The sequence below is a fragment of the Rhinoderma darwinii genome, chromosome 2 (assembly GCF_050947455.1).
Source record: "Rhinoderma darwinii isolate aRhiDar2 chromosome 2, aRhiDar2.hap1, whole genome shotgun sequence".
In the NCBI taxonomy this organism is placed as follows: Eukaryota; Metazoa; Chordata; class Amphibia; order Anura; family Rhinodermatidae; genus Rhinoderma; species Rhinoderma darwinii.
In genome coordinates, this window is record NC_134688.1 from 62,639,452 (window position 1) to 62,664,928 (window position 25,477).

The 25,477-nt window shown below is 42.4% G+C and overlaps 1 protein-coding gene across 1 annotated transcript in view; it reads left to right on the top strand.

Annotated features, from left to right (window-relative positions):
- B3GLCT (beta 3-glucosyltransferase) overlaps positions 1-25,477 on the top strand; it is a 567,539-nt gene that overhangs the window by 104,101 nt on the left and 437,961 nt on the right. The window contains exon 2 of the mRNA XM_075851692.1: positions 8,636-8,691. Coding sequence (XP_075707807.1) covers positions 8,636-8,691 — 56 coding nt within the window. The remainder of the gene's footprint in view (positions 1-8,635; positions 8,692-25,477) is intronic.

Here is a 25,477-nt window from a genome sequence, read left to right on the forward strand (position 1 = left end):
TCGTATGTTATACAGCATAACTGTCAATTGTCAATGAGCAAGCGCGGGATTTCATGTGCAGTGCAGTGAGGAGCTGTCAATCAAAAACAAGGAGGCGGAGCCAGCTCTGAAGCGCCGGAGGAATGAAAACCTGACTCTTTTCAAGTGAAGATTTGACTCTTTTGTGCTCATTTGCATACGGCGCGGGACCACTGAAAACCGGAATACTGAAGGTACAGAGCCGACTTTTAACATATTTATGGGTTAGCTAACAATGATTTTTCACCCATTTTCACAAGGTATTGCTGGCTTGATACCGAAAATGCTGGTGACAGGTTCTAGCTTACCTTCATGTCTCACATAGTACTTGTGGAAGTTATCTGCCGCATAGATGCTGATTTTCTTGGCATGTTGGGTCATTTTAACCGTTTTAATCACATATTGGTGGATCTATGATTTTACAGTGGTATTACTATGTATTCATATTACATTTTATTTGGTGTGAATTATAACTCTTGTTTGCTAAAGATCATGTGGGTTAGTATGCATGGATTTATCATTCAGTTTGTGCCAGAGTTAGGCTTCAGCTGCACCCAAAATTTTTTGCAGCGTATCATAAATCTGCGGTAAAATGTCTGTCTTCTCAATCGCTAAATTTGAAAAGTGTTTAGAAAAGAAGGCGGTGTCTCCAAGTTGACGTAGTTTTAGTCAAATTTATTAGTTCGGAAGATTGAAAATGGTGCAAATTTTTTCACGAATAGCAGGCGTACATTTGTTTGTCAGCCTCTCAGACAGTGCTAAAGGCGCAAACATTGAGGCATGCAACTTTTTTATAAATTTGGAGCAAGTTCCTCCAACTTTGTCGTTTAATTAGAATGGTGTAAGATACGGCAATCCTGGCAAATGTAAGTCATTGTGGTAGTTTGATTATTTTCTTTATGGGTTTAGAAAGATTGGCCTGTTACCATGCAGAGTAATTTCAATGGTAATTCTTTTGTTTCAGTTGCATTAGTTTGTCTCCGTTCGCTAGGTTTCCGTTTTTCTTTTTTGACGAAAGCAGAATTGCAGTCTGCAGGACTTTAGTTTTCGTGAAAAAAGCAGAAACCTAGCGAACGGAGACAAACGGAAAGCAACTGAAGCAAAAGAATCACCATTGAAATCAATGGTAATTCTAGCGGAACCATTGCTTTCCGTTTTTAATCTTTCGATCCTCTCTTCCTGTGACGGAAGAGTTAAACGTATACTAATGGTAGTGTGAAAGGAGCCCAACTGGAGTTCTAAGTAGTTGAGATGGTCCAGAGTAAATATAGAAGAAAGTATCTTGGATTATTGTGGGGAAATACCTTGACGCTTAAAAAGCTTTTGCGGCAGAAAGATTTTTTTTCCACAAATTTTTCGCTCCTTTTCCATTGAAAGGGGTAAAATGCGCTGTGAACATCGGTGGATTTGGAAATATTCCGCAGCATGTGAATATTTGTTAAAATCTCATCCACGTGGCTGTCACTAATCTGCTGCAGTTTTACCGTGCACAAATCTACACGGAAAATACACAGGAATCCCATCCTGTGTGCTGGTGGCCAAAATGGGATTTTTAAAATATACATCTATATGCTCCCCCCCCCCCCCATTTTTTTTGTTTTTACTGCTTACAGTTCTTCACCATTACTGCCGCAAACAACAGCTATGGAGACTGTTTTTCTGTATAGTGACTTCAGCTCTATAGCTCTGCTATGCGGTAGCGTCTGTAGTGAATCGTTAATAGGTCACAAAGCTTCCTAACACTCCATTCACCTGAAAGTATATATTGAGCTGTACGTAGCTTTTGGAAAGGGGGAAATCCAATCCAGTGTTCTCAGCTAAAATAATACTCCTATATTTTTGTGTATATTTTATATTCTAATTATATATTTTTATATTAATCATGTGAGTGAATGAATTTTAGAACTCCAAAAATGACAATTTATATGAAATCCTGCAATGTTACCGCAGGCAGCAATACCTTCTACTTGGCAGCCGCTATTTGGCCACTGCCTAGCACACACATCTTTTTCAAAAATTATTCATTATGGGGTCTGAAGGATATTTTTACTGGAATTTCTTATTAAAATACTTGCGCACTTTCAGGCGAATGGCTTTTTTTATTGCAGCATATTGAATGTGTTGAATTAGATCAGAACTTTTTTCCCGGCTATAACTGGATTGTAAGCTTTTCCGACAGGATCATTTATCATGAATAGTTTTATATTTTGGAAGTATGTTTTCCCCTGGCTTGTTAAGATCAACTAATGACCTTTTTAAGTATAATTTTCCATTTAATAAAGTAATAGTTTGATTTTTTTTCTGCCTCCCTCTATGTAAACCCAGCCTAATATTTGTATCACGTCTGTCCTGAACACTGCTATGCGTTCATGTAGTGTGTATATAAAACTGCTGACTGCCATCGCCTTTCCTGCTTAATTACTATTTTACCAGTGTGATGCAGATTTTGTTTTCCGCAGCTGTAGAAACATCTGTGTGCAAATTAAATGATTACTCAAAAGGCTCATCAACGCCACTGTGAAGGCAGACGAAAGACCAAAGGAGTGGAAATATCCCGAGAATTAACTGAAGATGATGCGTTCTCGGTCGATTGAGGATGTGCTATTACATCAACCTGATCGTGATGCGCATTTATTATGGGATTACTGAGTTATGATTTGAATGTAATTTTCCTGACCGCTTTAAATGTTGCTTTGCAACCTGTTACTTCAAGCGATAAGATATATTACATGGCCAAAATGATCTGTATGCCCCTAATTAGTAGTTTAGGCCATTGTTTAGGGGGGGGTTCTTACATTGGGCAATTATCGGGCAGACAAGCGATCAGCAGATGAACGGGTAAATGCTCGATCATCTGCTGATCGTATAGTTTTAAAAGACTGAAATGTTATCGTTGTCGGCAGCACATATCCCTGTGTAAACAGGGAGACGCGCTGCCGACATGATAGTAATGTATGGGGACGAGCGATCGTAGTAACGACTGCTCATCCTCATACATACTGTGGATATAAAAAGACTACACACCCCTGTTAAAATGCCAGTTTTTGTCATGTTACAAAATCGGTACAAGATGAACATTTCTGAACGTTTTCCACCATTAATGTGACCCATAATCTGTACAACTCCATTAAAAGACAAACTGAAATAATTTAGGGGAAAAAAAAATAATGTTGCATAAGTGTGAATACCCTCTTATAATTGGGGATGTGGTTGTGTTCAGAATTAGCCAATGACATTTAAAGTCCTGTTAAATAGTAGTCAGTACACAGCTGCCATTATTTAAAGTGATTCTGAGTAACCCCCTATAAAGTTCAGCTGTTCTATAAGGTTTTTCCTGACGTTTTCTTTGTTGCATGTGACAGCAAAAACCATGGTCCGTAAAGAGCTTACAACACATCAAAGGGATCTGATTGTTGAAAGGCATCAGTCAGGAGAAGGGTACCAAATAATTTCCAAGGCATTAGATATACCATGGAACACAGTGAAGACAGTCATCAAAAAGTGGATTACATTTGGCACAACCGTGACATTACCAAGAACTGGACGTCCCTCAAATCTTGATGAAGACCAGACGAAAATTTAGTTCGGGGGCTGCCAAGAGGCCTACAGCAACATTAAAGGAGCTGCAGGACTTTCTGGCAGGTACTAGTTGTGTAGTGCATGTGACAATCTCCTGTTTACTTCATATGTCTGGGCTGTGGGGTAGAGTGGCAAGACGGAAGCCTTTTCTAACAAAGAAAAACTTCCAAGCCCGGCTATGTTTTGCAAAGACCTACATCAAGTCTGCCAAAAGCATGTGGGAAAACGTGTTATGGTCTGATGAGACCAAAGTTGAACTTTTTGGCCATAATTCCGAAAGGTATGTTTGGCGCAAAGCCAATACTGCACATCACCAAATGAACACCATACCCACAGTGAAGCACGGTGGAGGCAGCATTATGGAGCACGGTGGAGGCAGCATTATTCCTTGGGGCTGTATTTCTGCAGCTGGAACTGGCTCCTTAGTCAAGGTGGAGGGAATTATGAACAGTTCCAAATATCAGTCAATATTGGCACAAAACCTGCAGCCTCTGCTAAAAAGCTGAAGATTAAGAGGAATTTCACCTTTCAGCACAACAATGACCCAAAGCAGAACCTCCAAATCAACAAAAGAATGGCTTCACCAGAAGAAGATCAAAGTTTTGAATCCCATTGAAAATCTGTGGAGTTACCTGAAGAGGGCTGTACACAGGAGATGCCCTCGCAATCTGACAGATTTGGAGCGCTTTTGCAAGGAAGAGTGGGCAACGATTACCAAGTCAAGATGTGCCATGCTGATAGACTTCTACCCAAAAAGACTGAATGCTGTCATAAAGTCAAAGGGTAATTCAACAAAGTATTAGTTTAAGGGTGTGCATATTTATGCAACCACATTTTTTTCACCCACCCTAAAAGATTTGTTTGTTTTTCAATGGAATTGTGCAGATTATAGGTGACATTAAAAGGTGGAAAATGTTCTGGAATGATTCACCTTGGACTGATTTTGTAACCTGACAAAAACTGGCATTTTAACAGGGGTGTGTAGACTTTTTATATCCACTGTAGCTCTTTGTGACGAGCAAATTATCGGTGCTCGTTGCACCGGCCAAGAGTGCATAAAATCAACATAAATCTATACAATCTATATAGTCAAATACTAGCGGCAGAATTGGTCATAGTTGAGCAAGTCCATTTGTTTACTGGAGGTGCCTCATTATGAAGCGGTACTGTCTAAGTTCTAGATAATATCAATGGACCACTGAATAGTCCATAAAAGTCTTCGGTTTCCGATCGGAACCCAGTTTTACACTGGATTGTATCAGATATTATTCTAAAAGCAACATCAGCAGAAGAATTGTTCATAAGAATCTTTATTCAATGACCGCTGTGTACATGCTTGAAATTATAATGCGCAATGCCAAGCATCAGCACAAGTGGGGTAAAGTACACTGCTTTTGGATTGTGGAAACATGTTTCCTTGAGTGACGAATCTCAAGCCACCAAATCCGGTTTTGGTAAATGAAAAGTTTAACAGACGTTATATGGCTGTTTTTCATGGGTTGTGGTGGGAAAGCTTCATTTGATAGCATACAGGGAATTCTACTGTACGCTACATTTTCTACTTCAGGACAGCTGTTTGAGCAGGGCTCTTTTCGGTTTTTAGCACGGCAGTGGTCCTATGGCCAAAGTATTAAAAATCAAGTATATAACAAACTAAAAATGGTTGGTGGTAGAATTTGACTGACCTACACCGATTCCCCCATACCATCACCTGGATGCCTACTGAACCATGCTCTGTTGCTCAATGTCTGTGCCCGAAATTATTTATCAGTAGCTGATTGGTTACAAATCACTGCAGCGCTGGTGGAAAGCCTTCCCACAAAGTGACGGGCTGTTAGAACAGCAAGGAGGGGAATTGGTCTGACAAATGCCAATACCCTATGGTTTGGGGAATGAGATATTCTATCAGAATATATTTTCGTGATTGAGTTTTCACATACTATTAGTCATTTATTGAATATACAGTATACCTTTTTTTATTTTATTTTGTGCATTATATGCTACAGAACTAGGGCAATCCAAAATAATAAGACGTGACATTGCTGAATAGTTCGAATAAATTGCACAAAGAAGCATAAGATACTATATGGATAACTCCAGCATGAATAATTCTGCTAGATCTTATTTTAATTCCTCATTAAAGGGATTGTCGTGATAACCCCTTATGTCCATATACCTTATGAATGTTATAGAGGGACTTTCAGAAGCCAGACCTGTTGTGTTCTGCTCATCGCAGTGACTTTCTGGCTGTTGTATTGAGACAAGTCCTTTTTGAAGGGATAACGTTTATTAGGATAATCATTACGCAACTTTCAACAGTTATAGCCCTCGGATACCAGTCTACGGAAGTCTTTTTTATTTCCAATGGTTGTCATCCCTAATTTAAAATAAAATTATTATTTCATCGTTATTTTTGATATATGAACTTAAAAGCTGATGGTTTTGCAATTGCTACCGTGCCTACAATGTACCAGCTGTCGATTTTTAAATTCGCACTGCTTCCTTCATACCGACTCATACTGGGAGCAGCTGCCATGAAAAGTCTGTGGGGACATGTATGTGTAAATTATTGGCACCACGCCTGAAATGAGCCCCATCTCTTCACTTTATGGCAGGAATCATGGGAGCACCAGTAAGATTCTTGAATAACAGATGTTTGCTTAGCCTTCCAGAGATCCTAGCGAAATAGATTTAATATTTTACCTATTGCGGTATTATTAATTAGTTAACTAATGTCCTAATTACAACGTATGCCACATACAGTGCAGATCATGTGTTATCTTTTAGATCAAATTCAGACAGTTCTACTCCTTTTTCAAGTAGTTTAGTGAAATAATAATCGGCCGCATTGTCGTCATAAAATTTATATAAGTTATAAAAGGAGCAATGTGGTGTTTAATGACCATCTTAGGCTGTGTTCACATCAGCGTCGGGATCCGTTCATGGGTTCAGTTGCTGCTTTCCGTCGGAGGAACCCGTTAATGGAAAGCTAAACGGAAACTAAAGCTTCCGTTTGCATTATTATTGATTTCAATGGTAATGCTTTAGTTTGCCGAACAAAACGGAAACCAAGGCAAACTGAAGCATTGAAATCAATGGTAATGCAAATGGAAGCTTTAGTTTCCGTTCATGGGTTCCTCCGATGGACAGCTGCAAAGGAACCCATGAAAGGAACTAACGCTGATGTGAACATTAGTATACCTTTTTATTTAATATTATTGTTATGGTTTATAGAGCATCATTTTAAGTGGCATTATACATAGTAAATAGTTGGATACAATTCCTATTATATCAATAGAGATACAATGTCAACTGGAAATGTTAGAAAAGCTTACAAAGCCATGAGCTCTACAAGGAATATAGGCAATCGGTGAGCTGAACCATTCTCCAGTCATACACCAGGATATGCAACTGCGTGTGTAAATTCAAGTTTTGTTTTTTTTCTAAATGAGTGCTGTACGCTTATTAGATTAATCTTTTGCAGTACTCTCAATTCATTTCAATATCAAGCTGAGTTGGAGGAGACTTGAAATACTGCAGTACTTTACGCCTTATCTGCTGAGAGAGTTCAAATAATGCAAATATCATACCCAAACAGGAAATGACCAGCGGTTTGTGTGTCTGTAGAGGCAACTTTCTAATTATTAAAGTCCTGTGATTACAGCAGCCTCTGCAGGGTCCAAGCAAGCAGGCCTTGCTGTTTGAGTGGGTAGGGTGGAAGAGTTGCTGGTTTAAAGTAATCTAGAAGGATTGTAGAGACAGTGACCGTGACTGTGTTGCGGCTCTACTCTATCTGTAACATGGTAGGCAATGGTTCCAACTTCCTGTAAGTGAATTAGAAAGGAGAGGTCTGCAGTACAAATAGCTGAGCTTTATAGGGAAAGGCTCAACAAAACACTGTGAAGGTAGATAGGCTTTTTTTTTGTTTTGTTTTAAGGTATGTCGCTTGCCAAGAGTGTTTAACCATTTCATGTCCAGGTCAAATTTTCCATTTCCATTATGCACTTCTTTAAATGATAACATCTTTGCAACCACTTCTAATATCACAACTATTTTTACTTAGTTTTTTTTACAAGAATTATGAGGCTTTCATTTCCTAGATTAGTTTAATTAATTCCATGTTTTTATGTATATGCGCACATGCATCTCTGTAACAATTAGTCTTTTCTCTCCCTCAGTCTGGATCACTGAGAGGGGAGAGTGAACAGGGTTATAAGGCTATGTTCACACGACGTGTAAAAAAAGGCCATTAAACACTGTTCAACTGTCAGTTTTGCATCAATGTGTCTCGAAATTTCAACCCATTTCCTGGCCGTCGGACTGTTTTTTATTTGTTATCTGTTTTTTATGGCTGTTAAAAAAAAAACAAAAAAAAAACATTTATGAATTAGTTAAGGTTTTTGTCCTAACCCCCTGAAAACATCACAATGCCCATGTAGATAGTGCCGCAATGCCTCTGTAGATAGTGCCAGTGCCTACATAGTGCCCACTGTAGATAGTGCCACAGTGGTCCACTGTAAGTAGTGCCCATATAGTGCCACAGTGCCCCTGTAGATAGTGCTTCCTTTAGGAGCTTAGTGGGCGCTATCTACAGTGGGGTTGTGTGTGGCGCTGTCTACAGGGGAGTTGTGTTTGAGACTATCTACAGGGGGTGAAATCCGGGCTGGCAAACATGAGTGCAGCACTGCACACATTAAACCCCGTTCCAGGCTGCCAACGTTTAAATATGTGAGAACTGCACGGGGCATTGGCAGTTGGAACGTATGTAGGTGTATGGCTATCATGAAGGGGTTAATGGTGCGTTTTAAGGCTTGACCATGACGTGAGAAAGTGGAGTAGAGATACACAAACCTGATCATGAGGGGTGGGCAAGAGGCTGTAGAGAGGAGAAGGTCATGGGTTGGATGTAAAGAGCCATGTACATTAGGGTTGTAATTCTGATAATTATATTTATTTAAAAAAATAATACTGATAGTGATTGGAATTATATTCGAACCACATTGTTTTTGATTCTCCTTTTTTTTTTCCTTCCAAACAGATGTTATTGGCATCGCTGCGGCACACAACCCCAAAGAGGGTGCACATCCACCTCTGGTAAGTGATTTTACAAAGTGCCGTTCCTGTTGTACATCAGATATGCACTGATATAATGAAAATCGAATTAAAGGGCCGCATTTAACAAGTGTCAGGTTCCCCCTTTAATTTGTCAGGTCTTTCCTCATTTTGTCTTTCTCAATCAAATATAGATATTTTCTCCTTTTTTTTTTTTTTTTTCTCGATGGCTGACATGAAGAATTCTGGAGCTTTAGATGTGCTTTCTATTTGCTGTCGGACAATCTCTATATATTAAAATTGTGTAACTGAATTCCCTCTAGTCAAATAGGTACAAAATCAGATTGAAATTTCCTGAATGAATCAAATAACTAGAAAGGAATAATACAGCGCTACTCACAATGCAGCAGGACGCACTATTATGGGGTTCCCTGCAGCTGTTTATTTGCAGATATATTTCTCGTATTCAAATTATTCTTAAAGCGTATCTAACTTTTTAGGTGACTTGAAAATAAGCTGTCATATGTGCGTGCATGAGAATTAACTATTCGGCCCAGTTCACACAGAGTTTTTTTGACACGGGAATCGCATCGGCAAATACGTCCGAAACTGCCTCCCATTGATTTCAATGGGCGGCAGAGGCTTTTTTTTCCGCCGTATGCTCTTTCTTGCCGCGGTTCCACCTCTGACCTCCCATTGAAATCAGTGGGAGGCAGAGAGAGCGGTTTTTGCCCGTAGTGCTCATTGTCCACCTGCGAAAAACGCCTCAAAAAACGCAGTGAAAATCGCAGCAAGAAATTGCAGGAATGTCAAAATTTGTCTCGAAATTCCTAAAATAATTTTGAGGCAGATTTTTCTGCCTGCAAAAAAACTGAACGGTGTGTGAACAGGGCCTTATATTACTTGTATCCTGGCCCTTTTTTTTTTTTTTTAGAAGTTTTCCTTTCTTCAGGCTTTATCTCTAAGGGCTGATTCAGACGAACGTGGCGTTTTTGCGCACGCAAAACACGCATTTTGCCTGCGCAAAAGCCACTTGACAGCTCCGTGTGGCAGCAGCATATGATGTGCAGCTGCGTGGTTATCGCGCAGCCGCCATCATTATGACACGCCATTTGGATGTTTGTAAACAGAAAAGCACGTGGTGCTTTTCTGTTTACATTCATCCTTTTGACAGCTGTTGCGCGAAACAGCCAGTTCGCACGGAAGTGCTTCCGTGCGGCATGTGTGGTTTTCATGCACCCATTGACTTCAATGGGTGCGTGATGCGCGAAATACGCCGAGATGTTGAACATGTCGCGCTTTTTACGCAGCGGACAAACGCTGCGCAAAAAGCACGGACGGTCTGTACTGCCCCATATACTTGCGTGGCGCGTGAAAACCACGCGGCCTGCAAGGACGCAATTCACGTTCGTATGAATTCGCCCTAATTCTCCGTTTTCTCTGAGCTAGTGGGTGGAGCCTAACTGCTATCATGTCTTTTATACCGTGCCCATACAGAAGAGGAGAATCCTGCTCTCCTACAGTATCTCTATCTATCACATACACTATATGGACAAAAGTATTGGGACACACCTTTTAACCCCTTAATGACCGCCGATTAGCCTTTTCATGGCGGTCATTAATGGGCTTTATTCTACAGCGCCGCTATTCCACGGCGCTGCGTTAGAATAAAGTAAACAGAGCAGGGAGCTGTCAAATCTCCCTGCTCTCAGCTGCCAGAGGTAGCTGAGGGCTGGGAGCGTCCCTGCTCTGCCGGGTGAGATTGATATTAGCATCGATCTCACCCGTTTAACCCCTCAGATGCGGTGCACAATCGCGTGCGCCGCATCTGAGTGGTTTTGGAGAGAGAGAGAGGGAGGAAGCTCCCTCTCTCTCCCACCGACACCCGGCGATACGATCGCCGAGTGTCTGTGTCTGCGATGGCAGCCGGGGGCCTAATAAAGGCCCCCAGGTCTGCCTGTAATGAATGCCTGCTAGGTCATGCCGGAGGCATGACCTAGCAGATGCCTGTCCGTTTTAAACGGACAGGCAATAATACACTGCAATACAAAAGTATTGCAGTGTATTATAAATGCGATCGGATGATCGCATATGAAAGTCCCCTAGTAGGACAACTAAAAAAAAAAAGTTGAATAAAGTTAATTAAAAAAAATTTGAAAAAAATAAATGAAAAACCCACTTTTTCCCCTTACAAACTGCTTTACTATTAAAAAAACACAATAAAGCAAAAAAGTTACACATTTGGTATCGCCACGTCCGTAACGACCCCAACTATAAAGCTGTTACATTATTTAACCCGCACGGTGAACGCTGTAAAAAATAAAATAAAAAACAATGGAAAAATTGCTGTTTTCTGTTAATCCTGACTTGATGATTAAAAAGTGATCAAAAAGTCGCATCTACTCTCAAATGGTACCAATAAAAACTACAAGTCGTCCCGCAAAAAACAAGCCCTCATACAACTGCATTGGCGGAACAATAAAATAGTCATAGCTCTTCGAATGTGACGATGGAAAAACTTAAAACATGGCTTGGTCATTAGGGCCAAGCAGGGGGAAGGGGTTAATCATTGAATTTTGGATGTTTCATTCAGTCACATTGCCACAGGTGTATAAAATCCAGCACCTCACCATGCAGTTGCCTTTATAAACATTTGTGAAAGAATGGGTCGTTCTATAGAATCAAATATAGATATTTTCTCCTTTTTTTTTAATTTTTTTTCGATGGCTGACATGAAGAATTCTGGAGCTTTAGATGTGCTGACAGGTGTATAAAATCCAGCACCTCACCATGCAGTCGCCTTTATAAACATTTGTGAAAGAATGGGTCGTTCTATAGAGCTCACTGAATTCGAGCGTGGTCCTGTAAAGGATTTCGCCATTGTAACAAGTCAGTTTGTGAAATTTCTTCCCACCTACATATTCTCCCGATTAACTGTGGGTGGTATTATTACAAAGTGGAAGCGTTTAGCAACTCAGCCACGAAGTGCAGACTGTGTAAAATTACAGAGCGGGCTTGCCGAGCGCTGAGGCGCATAGTGCATAAAAGTCGCCAACGCTCTGCTGACTCAATAACTGCAGAGCTCCAAACCTCCTCTGGTATTCACATCAGCACTAAATCTGTGCACCAGTAGCTTCATGGCATAGGTTTCCATGGCCGAGCAGCTGCATGCGAGCCTTACATCACCAAGTACAAAGCCAAGTGTCGGATGAAGTTGTGTAAAGCAGCCGCCACTGGACTCTGGAGCAGTAAAAATGTGTTCTGATGGATGAGTTATGAGGAACGTTACCTGCCTGACTGCAATGTTCCAACTGTAAAGTTTGGTGGAGGAGGGATAATGCTATGGGGTTGTTTTTCATGGGTTGGCCTAGGCCCCTTAGTTCCCGTGAAAGGAAATCTTAATACTTTTGCATACCAAGACATTTTGGAGAATTGTATGCTTCCAACTTTGTGGGAACAGTTTGGGGAAGGTCCTTTTTCGTTGACTGTGCCCCAGTGCACAAAGCATGTTCCAAAAAGGCATGTTTGGGGGAGTTTGGTGTGCAGAACTTAATTGGCCCACACAGAGCTCTGACCTTACCCCAACTAACACCTTTGGGTTGAACTAAAATGAAGATCGCAAGCCAGGCTCTCTCGTGCAACATCAGTGTCTGACCTCACAAATGCTCTTCTGGATGAATGGGCAAATATTCTCACACACACATTTAGGCCTCATGCTCACGGCCGCGTGCCGCATTTTCGGGCCGTGCTCCCATATAAAGTATGGGAGCATGGCCCGTAAAAAAACGAAAAGTAGGACATGCTCCATAATTCACGGCACAGTTCTACGGCATGTCTGTGTGTGTCTCCCAGCTCCTGCTCCCCCTCCTCTCTCCATAGACTCTTATGGGCTGCATTTCTGTGCCTCTCACTCTGATACCCACTAACGCTAGCTTTCCCAAAGGCAAGATAAAGCCCTTATTTTCCAGGTGCCTACTAACTAATCAATATAAAAATAAAACTTTTATTTAATAACCTGTATTGCTTAACTTAACCACACTTGATTTAAAATTGCCATGGCAGTCTGGTAGTATAGGTAATGTTAGAATCAAGATATAAGCAACACTGTTGCAAAATTAGTGTGACATCTTCTTTGTATATTTGTTAACCTGTAGCTGCAGTCCGCTAATAACATGCAACTATCAGCCGACCGCAATGTAATAAAAATTTAAAGAGGCCCCCCCCTGACATGTTTTGCATCCTGAGCGGTATTGGGGCTAATGGCGACAGAAACAAAAACAACTTGTTTCATTTATAACCACTGCTGTGACATTATATGGGCTAGTCAGTGCTGAAGTCCAATTAGATCCACTAGTTCAATCGAGCCCATCATCTCTTTTGACAGGCATTTGTATAAGCCAGTCAGACTGCTTAAAGGGCAGCCAATAAAGAACTGTCCTTGGTGCATGCGCCATGTTGAAAGGATGAAACAAATTCGCAAGTGTCAAATGCGGTCCATTGCTCATGTCCATGGACTAAAGGCCCTTTTACACTGGCCAATTATCGGGCAAACGAGCATTCATAGAATGCTCGTTCACGATAATTGCCCTGCATAAACAGGGCAGCGATCAGCCAATGAACGAGCATTTCTGATTGCATCGTTTTAAATGCATAAACTTTTACCGTTCTTGGCAGCACATCTCCCTGTGTAAACAGGGAGATGTGCTGCCGACACGGTAGAACTGTATGGGGACGAGTGATCGGAGTATCGAGTGCTTGTCCCCACACTAGCTCCTTGTGAAAGGAGCAAACAAGCACCGATCAACGAGCTGTCTCCTTGATTGACGCTCGTTTACATGGCCCACATCGGGGCGGGTGATACTACCTTTAGTCTTAGAAGAAGACATGCTTCCAGAGCAGAACTGCTTAACGGGCAGCTAATACGGGACTGTCGTCTTAGAAAGATTAAACAAATTAGCAAGTGTCAGATACGGTCCATTGTGCATGTCCATGGACATAGTCTCAAATGAGACATTAGGCGTCCAGCGCAGGAAAATAAATCATTAGGCGCTAGTACTGAATATTAATTTCCCATGGTTTACAGACCCAGAATGATGTATTATTGGTTGACTTGCTTAAAGTAGTTCGCATTAGTAGGATTATGGACCTTGGACACCACATCAATATTCCATTAGTAATATAACCTTATTTTATTGTCTCCTTATTATAAATGCATTTTTAATGTAAAGCCACATTATCTATTAGGCATTAAGGTAATATTTTGGTTAAAGAGGCTCTGTCACCACATTATAAGTGGCCTATCTCCTACATAAGGAGATGGGCGCTATAATGTAGGTGACAGCAGTGCTTTTTATTTAGAAAAACGATCTATTTTTACCACGTTAGGAGGGATTTTAGCTTTATGCTAATTAGTTTCTTAATACCCAACTGGGCGTGTTTTTACTTTAGACCAAGTGGGCGTTGTGGAGAGAAGTGTATGACGCTGACCAATCCGCGTCATGCACTTCTCCCCATTCATTTAGTCAGCGCATTGTAAAGGGTGAAATGCGTGGCAATTTTGCAACATAATAGGCATTCTGCTGATTTAACAATCAGTAGAATGCCCCAAAAGCCCATGCAGATTTTTTTATGCTGCATGTGAATGGGGTTTTGAAAACCCCATTCACATAAATTGTATTGTACTTTGTATTGCATTTTCAGGGCGCAATCAGTACCGAAAATAGGAGACAAATCCACCATGTCTGAAGTGGCCTTAAGGGGATTTTACACTGGGCGATTATCGGGCAGACAAACGTTCATAGAACGCTCGTTGCCGATAATTGCCTGATAAATGGTCGTATCCTTTTAAAAAAGTTAAATATTATCGTTGTTGGCAGCACATCTCCCTGTGCAAACAGGGAGATGCAATGCCGACATTATGATAACATATGGGGACGAGTGATCGGAGTAACGACCGCTCATCCCCATCTATAGCTCCGTGTAGGACACGAGCAAACGAGCGCCGATTACCGATGTCTCATTGAACGGCGCTCTCTGCATCGGCCGATTATTGGACAGTGTAAAAGGGCCTTTAGGGTCTATTCACACAGTGCAGTCAAATCACATTTTTTGCCACGATTTTTGCAAACATAGCCTAAAAGCACATTTTTTTTAATGTTTTGTGGCATTATTTTTTTTGATGGAATTTTTGTAATCGTGGTACAAATAAGGTGGTTTTGCTGCGATTTTTTTAAATTGCAGGCAAAACTGCACCATTTTTTCCGTGATTACAAAAATCGCGGCAAAAAAACGCACGACGAACGAAAAAAAAAAAACACTTTCATTTTTAAGTGGGGTCAGGGGGGATGTGAAGGACGATGGGGCACTCACAAGTCTTGCAGGGTCCTGTCGGCTGTGTCTGGTCGGCGGGCTCTCTCCACACGGAGCTGCTTTCATGCTCCTCATGCAGCAGCTTCCCCTGCTGTCCACTCAGTGTCCCAGCGTTAAAGTTAGTTTGGAAGAAGGAATGGAAGGGTTCATTCCTTTCTCTAAGTAACTAACGCTGCGGCCCTGACAGAAATGTTTACAGTTACTAAGAAGCGGACGGGCCCGTTTTTTTCCAGCATTGTGTCCGGGACTTGACTGCAGTACCAGCTGTACTGCCCTGACGGCGGCCCTGCCACCACAGGGTGAGCCTAATTTTGACAGACTTTTTAAAATTAGGCCCCTCATAAACAACATCTTTTCCCAACATTTTTCGGCAATTTATACCACATAAAAATAAATCTCCATAGATGTATCCCTGGTGCACTTTAAGAGCATGCTGAAGTTTCGCCAATACTTGCCAGATAAGCGCGCCGGATAGACACCTGCTTTCCAAATTTATGATGGGGAGGACAGGACAATACAGCCCCCAGACTGTCCACCCTGCATTACAACCAGTGGGAAGATAGTGTGGGATCTCCTGCACCCAGAGGTATACGTCGGGTACTACTCACGACTTATGCAGTATATCAGATGGAATGCTCAGACATCATGTGAACAGAGCCTAAATGTAGCGTTTCTGCTGCGGCATTTTTTTCTTTTACATTGAGTTCTCTTTCATCTTTTTAGTTTCAAAACAACGACTTTAATTTTTTTTCCCGGACAAAATAAGTAGCGCATTCTGCTACATTAAACACCCCTCAAAGGGAGAATACAATAGGTCATGTAAAGAGTCGTCAAACAGTGAGGACTAGAATAATACAAAAGGATTAAACTGTAATAGAAAACCAGTCAGATGGGCGAACAGGCAGAAATTTCCACACATAGCGACAAGAAAAGTACAACGTTTTTGCAGACCTGGGTGAGAGGGGCCTCTCATGAGCGAAATAAATGTTGCATGCATTGGAGGCTACTCTGGTCTATTCAAAGCTGCCAGGTGATCAGGAATTGTTCCATATTAGCAGATCGTAGAGCTGATATTTTTTTTGCAAACCATCATTTTGTTAATTCTCTCCTTTACTAAATGAAAAGATAGTTTGGATTTCTAACTTGCTGCAATCTGTATTCTAGCTGCCATACAAATAAACTGGGAAAGCTCGTGCTGCTGATTATTGAAGGCAGAAGTTTTATCTCCCAAGAGGGTTTTAGGAAAAGTTTACTCAATTGTGGCAGACTTTCGACCAGAAAGTGGAAACAATTCGACACCGATCTCCTGAGAACCCCGGAAACCGTTTTTAACTTACTTGATGACTGACTGTCCCTAGATGTGGTCGTTCAACAGTGTCGCCATAGAGGGTGAGACAGGAATACCCCTTAATCTTTTTCCCAACGAAATATAAACTGAAGTTTAGTATCTTGGGGAGGGACATTAAATATAAAAGATGAAAAAATCCGTTCCAACTGGGGACGATTTCATCTTTTTAATAGTTATCTGTGAAGATTATATTTCAGATCACAAAGTATATTTAAAGTTTTCCTTCCTAAAAATCTGCTAGGTCTGTTTTGTCTCATGGTATGGCCATTCACTAATATTTGCATACCAAATACAGTATATAGATGTGTGTGTGTGTGTGTGTGTGTGTGTGTGTGTACAGTGGGTTTATATGTTTTGTTTTAAATATTTTATAGATGTTCTACAATAAAAAGTTCCATCTTGTGACATTTTGCCTTGAGCTTGCATCTTTATGCGAAGTTCACTTAGGGCGGATACGCTGCGTTAAAGTACACAACATATGCGCCCAAGAACCAGTAGAGAATTCCGTCTGAAAAACCGCACGAAATTGTGGTGCAGATTTTCGGGCGGAGTCTCCGCTGCGGAAAGACTACAGGAAAAAGTTAATGCTTTTAATACCCAGTTCTTCGTTGTCACAGTGACGCGTCCTTCTCTTCTACATGCAGCCTGGCCTCTTAGGCCCCATGCACACGACCGTGCCCGCAATCACGGCCCGCGATTGCGGGCACGGCCGGCCGCTGACTGACAGCCGCATTTTCGGGCCGTGCTCCCATACAAAGTATGGGAGCACGGCCCGCAAAATGCGAAAGAACGGACATGTTCCATAATTCCCGGAACATTTCCACGGCACTGACACCCTTCCGTAGTGCTACGGAAAGGTGTCAGTGTTCAATGAAAGTGAATGGTTTTTTGCTGTCGTGTGCATGGGGCCTGAGGATGTAGTTACAGCCCGTGTGACCGCTGCAGCTTGTGATTGCCCGCAGCAGTCACATGGGATGAAACGTCAGACCAAGAGGCCAGCCTGGATAGAGAACAGAAGAACCTTTCGCTATGACAACGTAGAATGGGTTAAGTATTCACTTTTAATTAATTTTAACCCCCCCCAAATAATATTTTTTTACTGATTTTGCGATTTTGTGATATTTGCGATATTTGATTGGCTTTATTTTTATTACATTTTTTAAAACCGACATGTCAGGAAAGCTCACAGGTCCTTTGTAAATAAAGCACGGTTCTGGTAGTGTAAATTTGTACTTTTAAGGGACACCTTTTAACAGAGAGACCATTTTTATAGGGCATCTATAAGATCTAATAAAAAGATGGAACATTTTTGAAAATCACAACTTTCCCGCCACAAAAATCGTAACACTTGCTACAATATTTGTTATATATTCATGGTATTGTGAATCGTCTACCACCTTGACAATATTGGTTTAGCAAGCATTCTCCGTAAATTAAAGCAAATAAACGAGATTGATCCGGAGTGTATGTATAAAATATAATATAACTTTTACTAAATTTCTTTAAAACATTAGCAATTTGCGACATGTGCGCGTAAATTCTCTTCATTCGTCACAGCAGTATGCAGTTTTTCATGTGTTTTTTTCACAGTATGCATATACAACATAATTTTAAGACCGCAAAATAGTCCACCTATTTAGGTTTCCTAATCCATATGATTTAAACAATTTGTTAACTTCAGAGGTTCTCTCATAAACACTTAGTTGATCTGTTTAGCATATAAGATATACAGGAGACATAAGATTTTTCGGGCAGTTGCCCTCCTACCCCTTTTATTTTTGGGATGGTGATGTTCCTTTCAGGAGTTGTCTGTCAAGTCCTGGATTTAATTGAACCTCTGATGTAGGGTAAATTCTCTCCCAACGCGTTTCCTCCTGACTGATTGATTCTTCAGGGGAGATAGGTCATGAATGCTGCTTCGTCCTATTTCATGGGAAGCTGCATGAAAGTTAGATGTGGCTGTCTCGTGAAGAAAATAGCTTGCTGTCAGCAAGCATGCTTGCAGTGGCAAGTAAATGGCCTCCCGGTTTGGAGGCAGAGTATCAGCGTCTGGTCCTGACGCCTACCGTCACTACACTAAAGGATTCCCTGTCTCTTTTTGTATCCATTTCCTTCCCACCCATCCACACCTCCCAGGGGTAACACACCTCCCCAGTGATGTTTTTTAGGGGGGCGTGTACTAGAGGGGGCGGGGATTTCCTGTGTCTGAGGGGACACAATCGCACCGCAAGCATCCGCCCTAAAGTCCCTAGATCGTGCTCCCTCAACATCTCGTAACAGAGGAGATGTTTAATTACGTCTGCATACAGCGATGGATAAGAACTAATAAATTACCCCTTTATTTGAATTAAAAATATATAAAACTCCAAGGGCACAATAATATATATATTTATATAATAAAAACGAATTAACAAAATTAATGGTGCAAATAATCTGCATCTTTATAACCTATGCTCGCTCTAGTGTTTAAAGCTGCGTACCTCAGAAACAAATAGTTTAAAACCTTTACTTAGCCAGTTTATATCCTCTAATTGATAAACCACTGAGTAATCATTATTATTTTCCCTTGTACATAAACATCTCTTTTCCATAACACTTTAGAATGGTCTGTAGTGCCTAGGGATAGACGGAAGCCATATGCTTGGGATCCATCTAAATACACAATAGCCTTGCACTCAGACGCTCTATCACAAGATCCCCCCCCCACCATCCACCCCTCACTGCCCTCGGATCGAACATCCCATATGCAGGCAGAGTTATTCTGCCTGTATTTACCGATCCTTGTGCAGATCTGCGGCCTCTATACAAGACGCCTGGCGCTGCACAGCTGATAGGTCACAGCGTAACCCTGGTAACCAATCACTGGCCGCGACGTCACCCCGGGGGGGCGGAGTTACCTCCGTTCCCCTGACGACGCGTCTGCAAGCAGCGAGGACATCCATCGCTGTATGCAGACGTAATTAAACATCTCCTCTGTTAGGAGATGTTGAGGGAGCACGATCTAGGGACTTTAGGGCGGATGCTTGCGGCGCGATTGTGTCCCCTCAGACACAGGGAAATTTCCCTGTGTCGGCGGCGGCGCTGCGGGTCCCCGCCCCCTCTAGTACACGCCCCCCTAAAAAACGTCACTGGGGAGGTGTGTTACACCTGGGAGGTGTGGATGGGTGGGAAGGAAATTGATACAAAAAGAGACAGGGAATCCTTTAGTGTAGTGACGGTAGGCGTCAGGACCAGACGCTGATACTCTGCCTCCAAACCGGGAGGCCATTTACTTGCCACTGCAAGCATGCTTGCTGACAGCAAGCTATTTTCTTCACGAGACAGCCACATCTAACTTTCATGCAGCTTCCCATGAAATAGGACGAAGCAGCATTCATGACCTATCTCCCCTGAAGAATCAATCGGTCAGAAGGAAACGCGTTGGGAGAGAATTTACCCTACATCAGAGGTTCAATTAAATCCAGGACTTGACAGACAACTCCTGAAAGGAACATCACCATCCCAAAAATAAAAGGGGTAGGAGGGCAACTGCCCGAAAAATCTTATGTCTCCTGTATATCTTATATGCTAAACAGATCAACTAAGTGTTTATGAGAGAACCTCTGAAGTTAACAAATTGTTTAAATCATATGGATTAGGAAACCTAAATAGGTGGACTATTTTGCGGTCTTAAAATTATGTTGTATATGCATACTGTGAAAAAACACATGAAAAACTGCATACTGCTGTGACGAATGAAGAGAATTTATGCGCACATGTCGCAAATTGCTAATGTTTTAAAGAAATTTAGTAAAAGTTATATTATATTTTATACATACACTCCGGATCAATCTCGTTTATTTACAATATTTGTTGCAGGTTTTATCTCCCCATTGAATTCAATGGGGAAAACCTGCAACAGAAGAGCAGCGATTCTGAAGCAAAAATTGACCTTCTTTCGGATTAAAAAACGTCACAGCAGGTCAATTTATGAACGTTTTATTCGGCAGATAGTTTTTTCTGCAGCGTGTGGATGAGATTTGTTCAAATCTCATCCGCTCTGCTGGTACTGTAATATGCTGCAGATTTTCCCGCAATTAAATCTGTTGCGGATATTCCGCAGATGTTGCAATTTTTGGGACGGAAAAGCTGGAAAAAAAAAGTCTATACTTGCCCAGATCTCTCTGCTCCTGCGTCCAGCCCGGCCTCGAGGGATTACGTTTCATCCCATGTGACTGATGCAGCCAATCACACGGCATGAAACGTCATCCCAGGAGGCCGGGCTGTCAGAGGGACACGTCGCCATGACTACGGGTAAGTTATGTTTTTTTTTTTTAACCTGCTATTAAACTGCAGCACAATTTGGTGTGGTTTTTCATCCGGAATTCGTTGCGGGGAACAGGGCGGATTGGTTGTGTACTTTTACGCAGCTTATCCGCCATGTGCCAACGTGCAGATCATGTACTGTCCAAGTCACCCACGCAAGTTCAGAACTGGAGCATAGGTTTGCTCAAGGACCTAACTATAGGGGGTGCAGAGGTTGCAGATGCACCTAAACCCCTGGGGCATGATGGGACCCAGAATGTCCTTCTCCCCATATAGTACAGGAACAATAGTACTATAAATGGTCAGTCGTAGTTCAGGGCCCCTGGAGCATGATGGGGCCTAGAATGTCGTCCTTCCCATACAGTACAAGAACACCAGTCATAGTTCCGGGCCCCTTTCAGATTATCCATTGAGGCCCATGAGCTTCAAGTTACACCTCTGTGTTTGCCCAGGTAACCCAATGGTTAAAAAGGGGCATCTGCTATACAATTATTTTTGTTTTACCCTTGTGATTTTGCTGATCGTCCCCTACACAGGATTAAATAGGAAAGGGAGACCTGCTAGAGCTTGTAACTAGACACTTATCATCCTTCGCAAATAGTGCAGCTTTTGTTTTATTTTCCTAAACTTTGTCATACTAAATGTATTAATTTTTGAAAGGCCCCGGTTATCCATCTAAGTTGTAGTGAAGTGCTATTATTCCAGCAGAAAGTGCATTAAAGTCTAGAAATAGATCGTAATTTCTCATCCACGGCTTATATTGCTGCTGTCCAATTTTATCAATATATACCAGGTGGCTGTCAATAGAGTAAATGCATTAAGATTTTTCTATGTGTATTTATGGTGGAAAGTACTTCAGACATAAAGGATGTGTCTGGATTCACGATTAATGTAGTCACTATGATGTACGGTCTATAGATTATTGTGAACCAGTGTCATCTCTGTTTTCTTGATAGTTCTTATAAGTAAAACATTCTGCTTAAGAACTTGTACTATTTTTATAAAGCTATTCTTTATCTTCATTTTAATGTGAAACCCAGGTGCGATGCGTCCTAAACCCCTCCCCCCTCATCCTATTACCCTTATATATTTAGGCAAAGAATCTTCGCCTCTCCAATGTAATTTAATCAAATATATATTTTTTAACCCAACATTTTATTCTGTTTATTCCAGTATTATTATTCCTTAATATACTTCCTTTGCCAATGTCATTCCTTTAATTTTATTCTGGCAGTTGTATGCTTTGGACAATTCCGTTTTGTTAGTAGGGTCCCACATTGATCACAGGGTGTCCTGCGGATGAAATCCTAGCAGTTAGCTGTAATCTGTACGGGACCCTAGCAGCAAGTGTCCAATCTCCCAACAGCGCCATCAGTGGGAAAATAACTCCATTACACAGTGCCCATTAAAATAAGGATGTAATCCATGTTTTGCACGGAGGTGCCAGGTCCTCCTAAGTTGAGACACTCTATGTGACCATTTTCTACTTTGGTATTAGATATTAAGGTTCATAAACTGGGGGCGCCCCTGTATTAACTAATAATTGTTTAGCAGGGGCGTTACTAGCAAACACTGGGCCCCATAGCAAACTTTTGAGCGGCCACCCCTCCCTTGGGTGCTACACACAGCCCCCCTTGTAGAAAGTACCCCCTGTAGATAGTGCCTTACAGCCCCCCCTGTAAATTGTGCTATACAGCCCCCCGTAGACTGTGCTATACAGCCCCCGTAGATAGTGCTATACATCCCCCCGTAGACCGTGCTATACATCCCCCCGTAGACCGTGCTATACATCCCCCCATAGACCGTGCTATACAGCCCCCCCGTAGACAGTGCTATACAGCCCCCCCGTAGACAGTGCTATACAGCCCCCCCGTAGACAGTGCTATACAGCCCCCCCTGTAGACCGTGCTATACAGCCCCCCCTGTAGACCGTGCTATACAGCCCCCCTGTAGACCGTGCTATACAGCCCCCCTGTAGACCGTGCTATACAGCCCCCCTGTAGACCGTGCTATACAGCCCCCCCTGTAGACCGTGCTATACAGCTCCCCTGTAGACCGTGCTATACAGCTCCCCTGTAGACCGTGCTATACAGCCCCCTGCAGACCGTGCTATACAGCCCCCCTGTAGACCGTGCTATACAGCCCCCCCTGTAGACCGTGCTATACAGCCCCCCTGTAGACCGTGCTATACAGCCCCCCTGTAGACCGTGCTATACAGCCCCCCTGTAGACCGTGCTATACAGCCCCCCTGTAGACCGTGCTATACAGCCCCCCTGTAGACCGTGCTATACAGCCCCCCCTGTAGACCGTGCTATACAGCCCCCCTGTAGACCGTGCTATACAGCCCCCCCGTAGACCGTGCTATACAGCCCCCCCTGTAGACCGTGCTATACAGCCCCCCCTGTAGACCGTGCTATACAGCCCCCCCTGTAGACCGTGCTATACAGCCCCCCCTGTAGACCGTGCTATACAGCCCCCCCTGTAGACCGTGCTATACAGCCCCCCCTGTAGACCGTGCTATACAGCCCCCCCTGTAGACCGTGCTGTACAGCCCCCCCTGTAGACCGTGCTATACAGCCCCCCTGTAGACCGTGCTATACAGCCCCCCTGTAGACCGTGCTATACAGCCCCCCTGTAGACCGTGCTATACAGCCCCCCTGTAGACCGTGCTATACAGCCCCCCTGTAGACCGTGCTATACAGCCCCCTGTAGACCGTGCTATACAGCCCCCCTGTAGACCGTGCTATACAGCCCCCCTGTAGACCGTGCTATACAGCCCCCCTGTAGACCGTGCTATACAGCCCCCTGTAGACCGTGCTATACAGCCCCCCTGTAGACCGTGCTATACAGCCCCCCTTGTAGGTAGCGCTCCCACCTGCCTTGTATATATCGCCCCCAAACAAACAAAAAAATACTACTTAACTAGGTCCCGTTCGCCCGATGAACGTAGCAACTCAACGCCGACTAGATACTTGCGTAGGCCAGCGTGATCCATTGACGTCATCACGCCGGCCTGCGCAGGGATTCTGACCCTACGCCTGATAGGCTGCAGACCAAATGTGGCCTGTAGCTTATGGCAGAGCAGGGAGATACTGCTCTGTCATAGTGTACAATAGTATCTGCATGGTGGGGCCCATCCCGACGGGCGTCATGGGCCCCGTAGCAGCCGCTATGGTGCTACAGCGGTAGTTACACCACTGTACTGGTAACCTATTTAAAAAAGGGTCTTTTAAACCAAACAACAACTGTAATGCTTAATTCGACAGTTCTGCTGGTTTTTTTTTTCTTATGAGAGAGAATTCCATTGACATTGTAAATTTGTGTTACATCTAAATGCATGAATCCGGTGAAAGAACCTTGAGAGAAAACCGTGTCAATAATAGATGGTACGTAGCAGGCATCAGGTAAAATATGGATGGAACTGTAAGAATTCGAAGGCGTCTGTATAAAAAAAAGTTAATAGCAAACAATATATTAACTCCTTAGGACCCCTGCACACGTTGCGTATCTGCAGCAGAATACAGTACCAGCCATGTAGATGAGATTTGAACAAATCTCATCTACATGCTGCAAAATGTTTCCTTACAAAACTTGACCTGCAGTGTGGATTCTAAAATTCGCAGCATGTCCATTTCTACTTTTTCATTGCTGACTTTAAACCTTCTAATGACAGGGGTGAAATTCAGTTTTGCTTTAAATTTGTGCCAAAATCTGCAGCCAGATTTGCAGCGGATATATTCCGGCTACGTATGCAGAGGGCCTAAACGCATATATCGGTCACAGGCGATAACAATATTTAAGCAGCATTGCATATGGCGTGAAAAAAACGGCAAAAACAATGGCGAAATTGCTGTTTTTCCCAACTCCCTGAAAAAAATTACTAAAAGTCCAACACTAAATTTGATGTACCCCAAAATGGTGTCAAAAGAAAACTACAACCTCTCTGGCAAAAAAAAAAAAGCCCGACTACGTCAACAGAAAAAGCTGTCCGTATGGAAATATTCTTGTGTACGTTCTGGGGTTGGGAACTTTTCTTGACCTAGTCCTGATTTATGCTTCCAATTACATTGTATCAGCATTGGAAATCCTTTGTGCGATTCATACCTCAGCATTACAAATATCCCTCCTGTTCTGGAGCCTAGGTTGATGGCTCTTAACTACACTGATATATTGTAACAAACTGCAGCTGTGCGAGTTGAACAAGGTCAGTTCGACAAATGTAATGAAGAATGTTTTAGTTCACTATAAACCGTACGCATTAGAGAGTGCCCCAATAAACTGTGCCTGCCAGAGAGTGGCCCTAATAAACCCCATGAATCGTGCTAGCTGCAGATTGCCCCTATTACAGGACCAGCCAGAGAGTGTCTTCTAAAAACTGTACCAGACAAACTGTGCCTATCTAAACAGTGCCAGCCAGTCTCTGCCCTGCTGACTCCGATGAAAAAGAACAAAACTGAAAAGAGCCACACTGCATGTATAAATAAATATAAATCGACATAAAGTAAATATTTTTTATGAAGGCATATATCATATATAGTATCTTTTTATATGGTTATAAAATAGAGCTGTTTCGGTGAGTAGTATAGCTGCTGAATTCAGACGAGGCTGGAGAGGAGTCAGTTCAGGCAAAAGAAAAAGAATAAAAAAAGTTAACAAGTATTTTAGTTACATGAGCAAAAACTTTATAAAAGGATAAAAGGCGACTTTCCCAGAAGTGAATGCAATAATTTTATGCGAGTGCTTGCCAGGTAACCTGAAGGCTGAGGTGTAGATGAACAGCGAACTGATGTAGGAAGAGGGTAATCA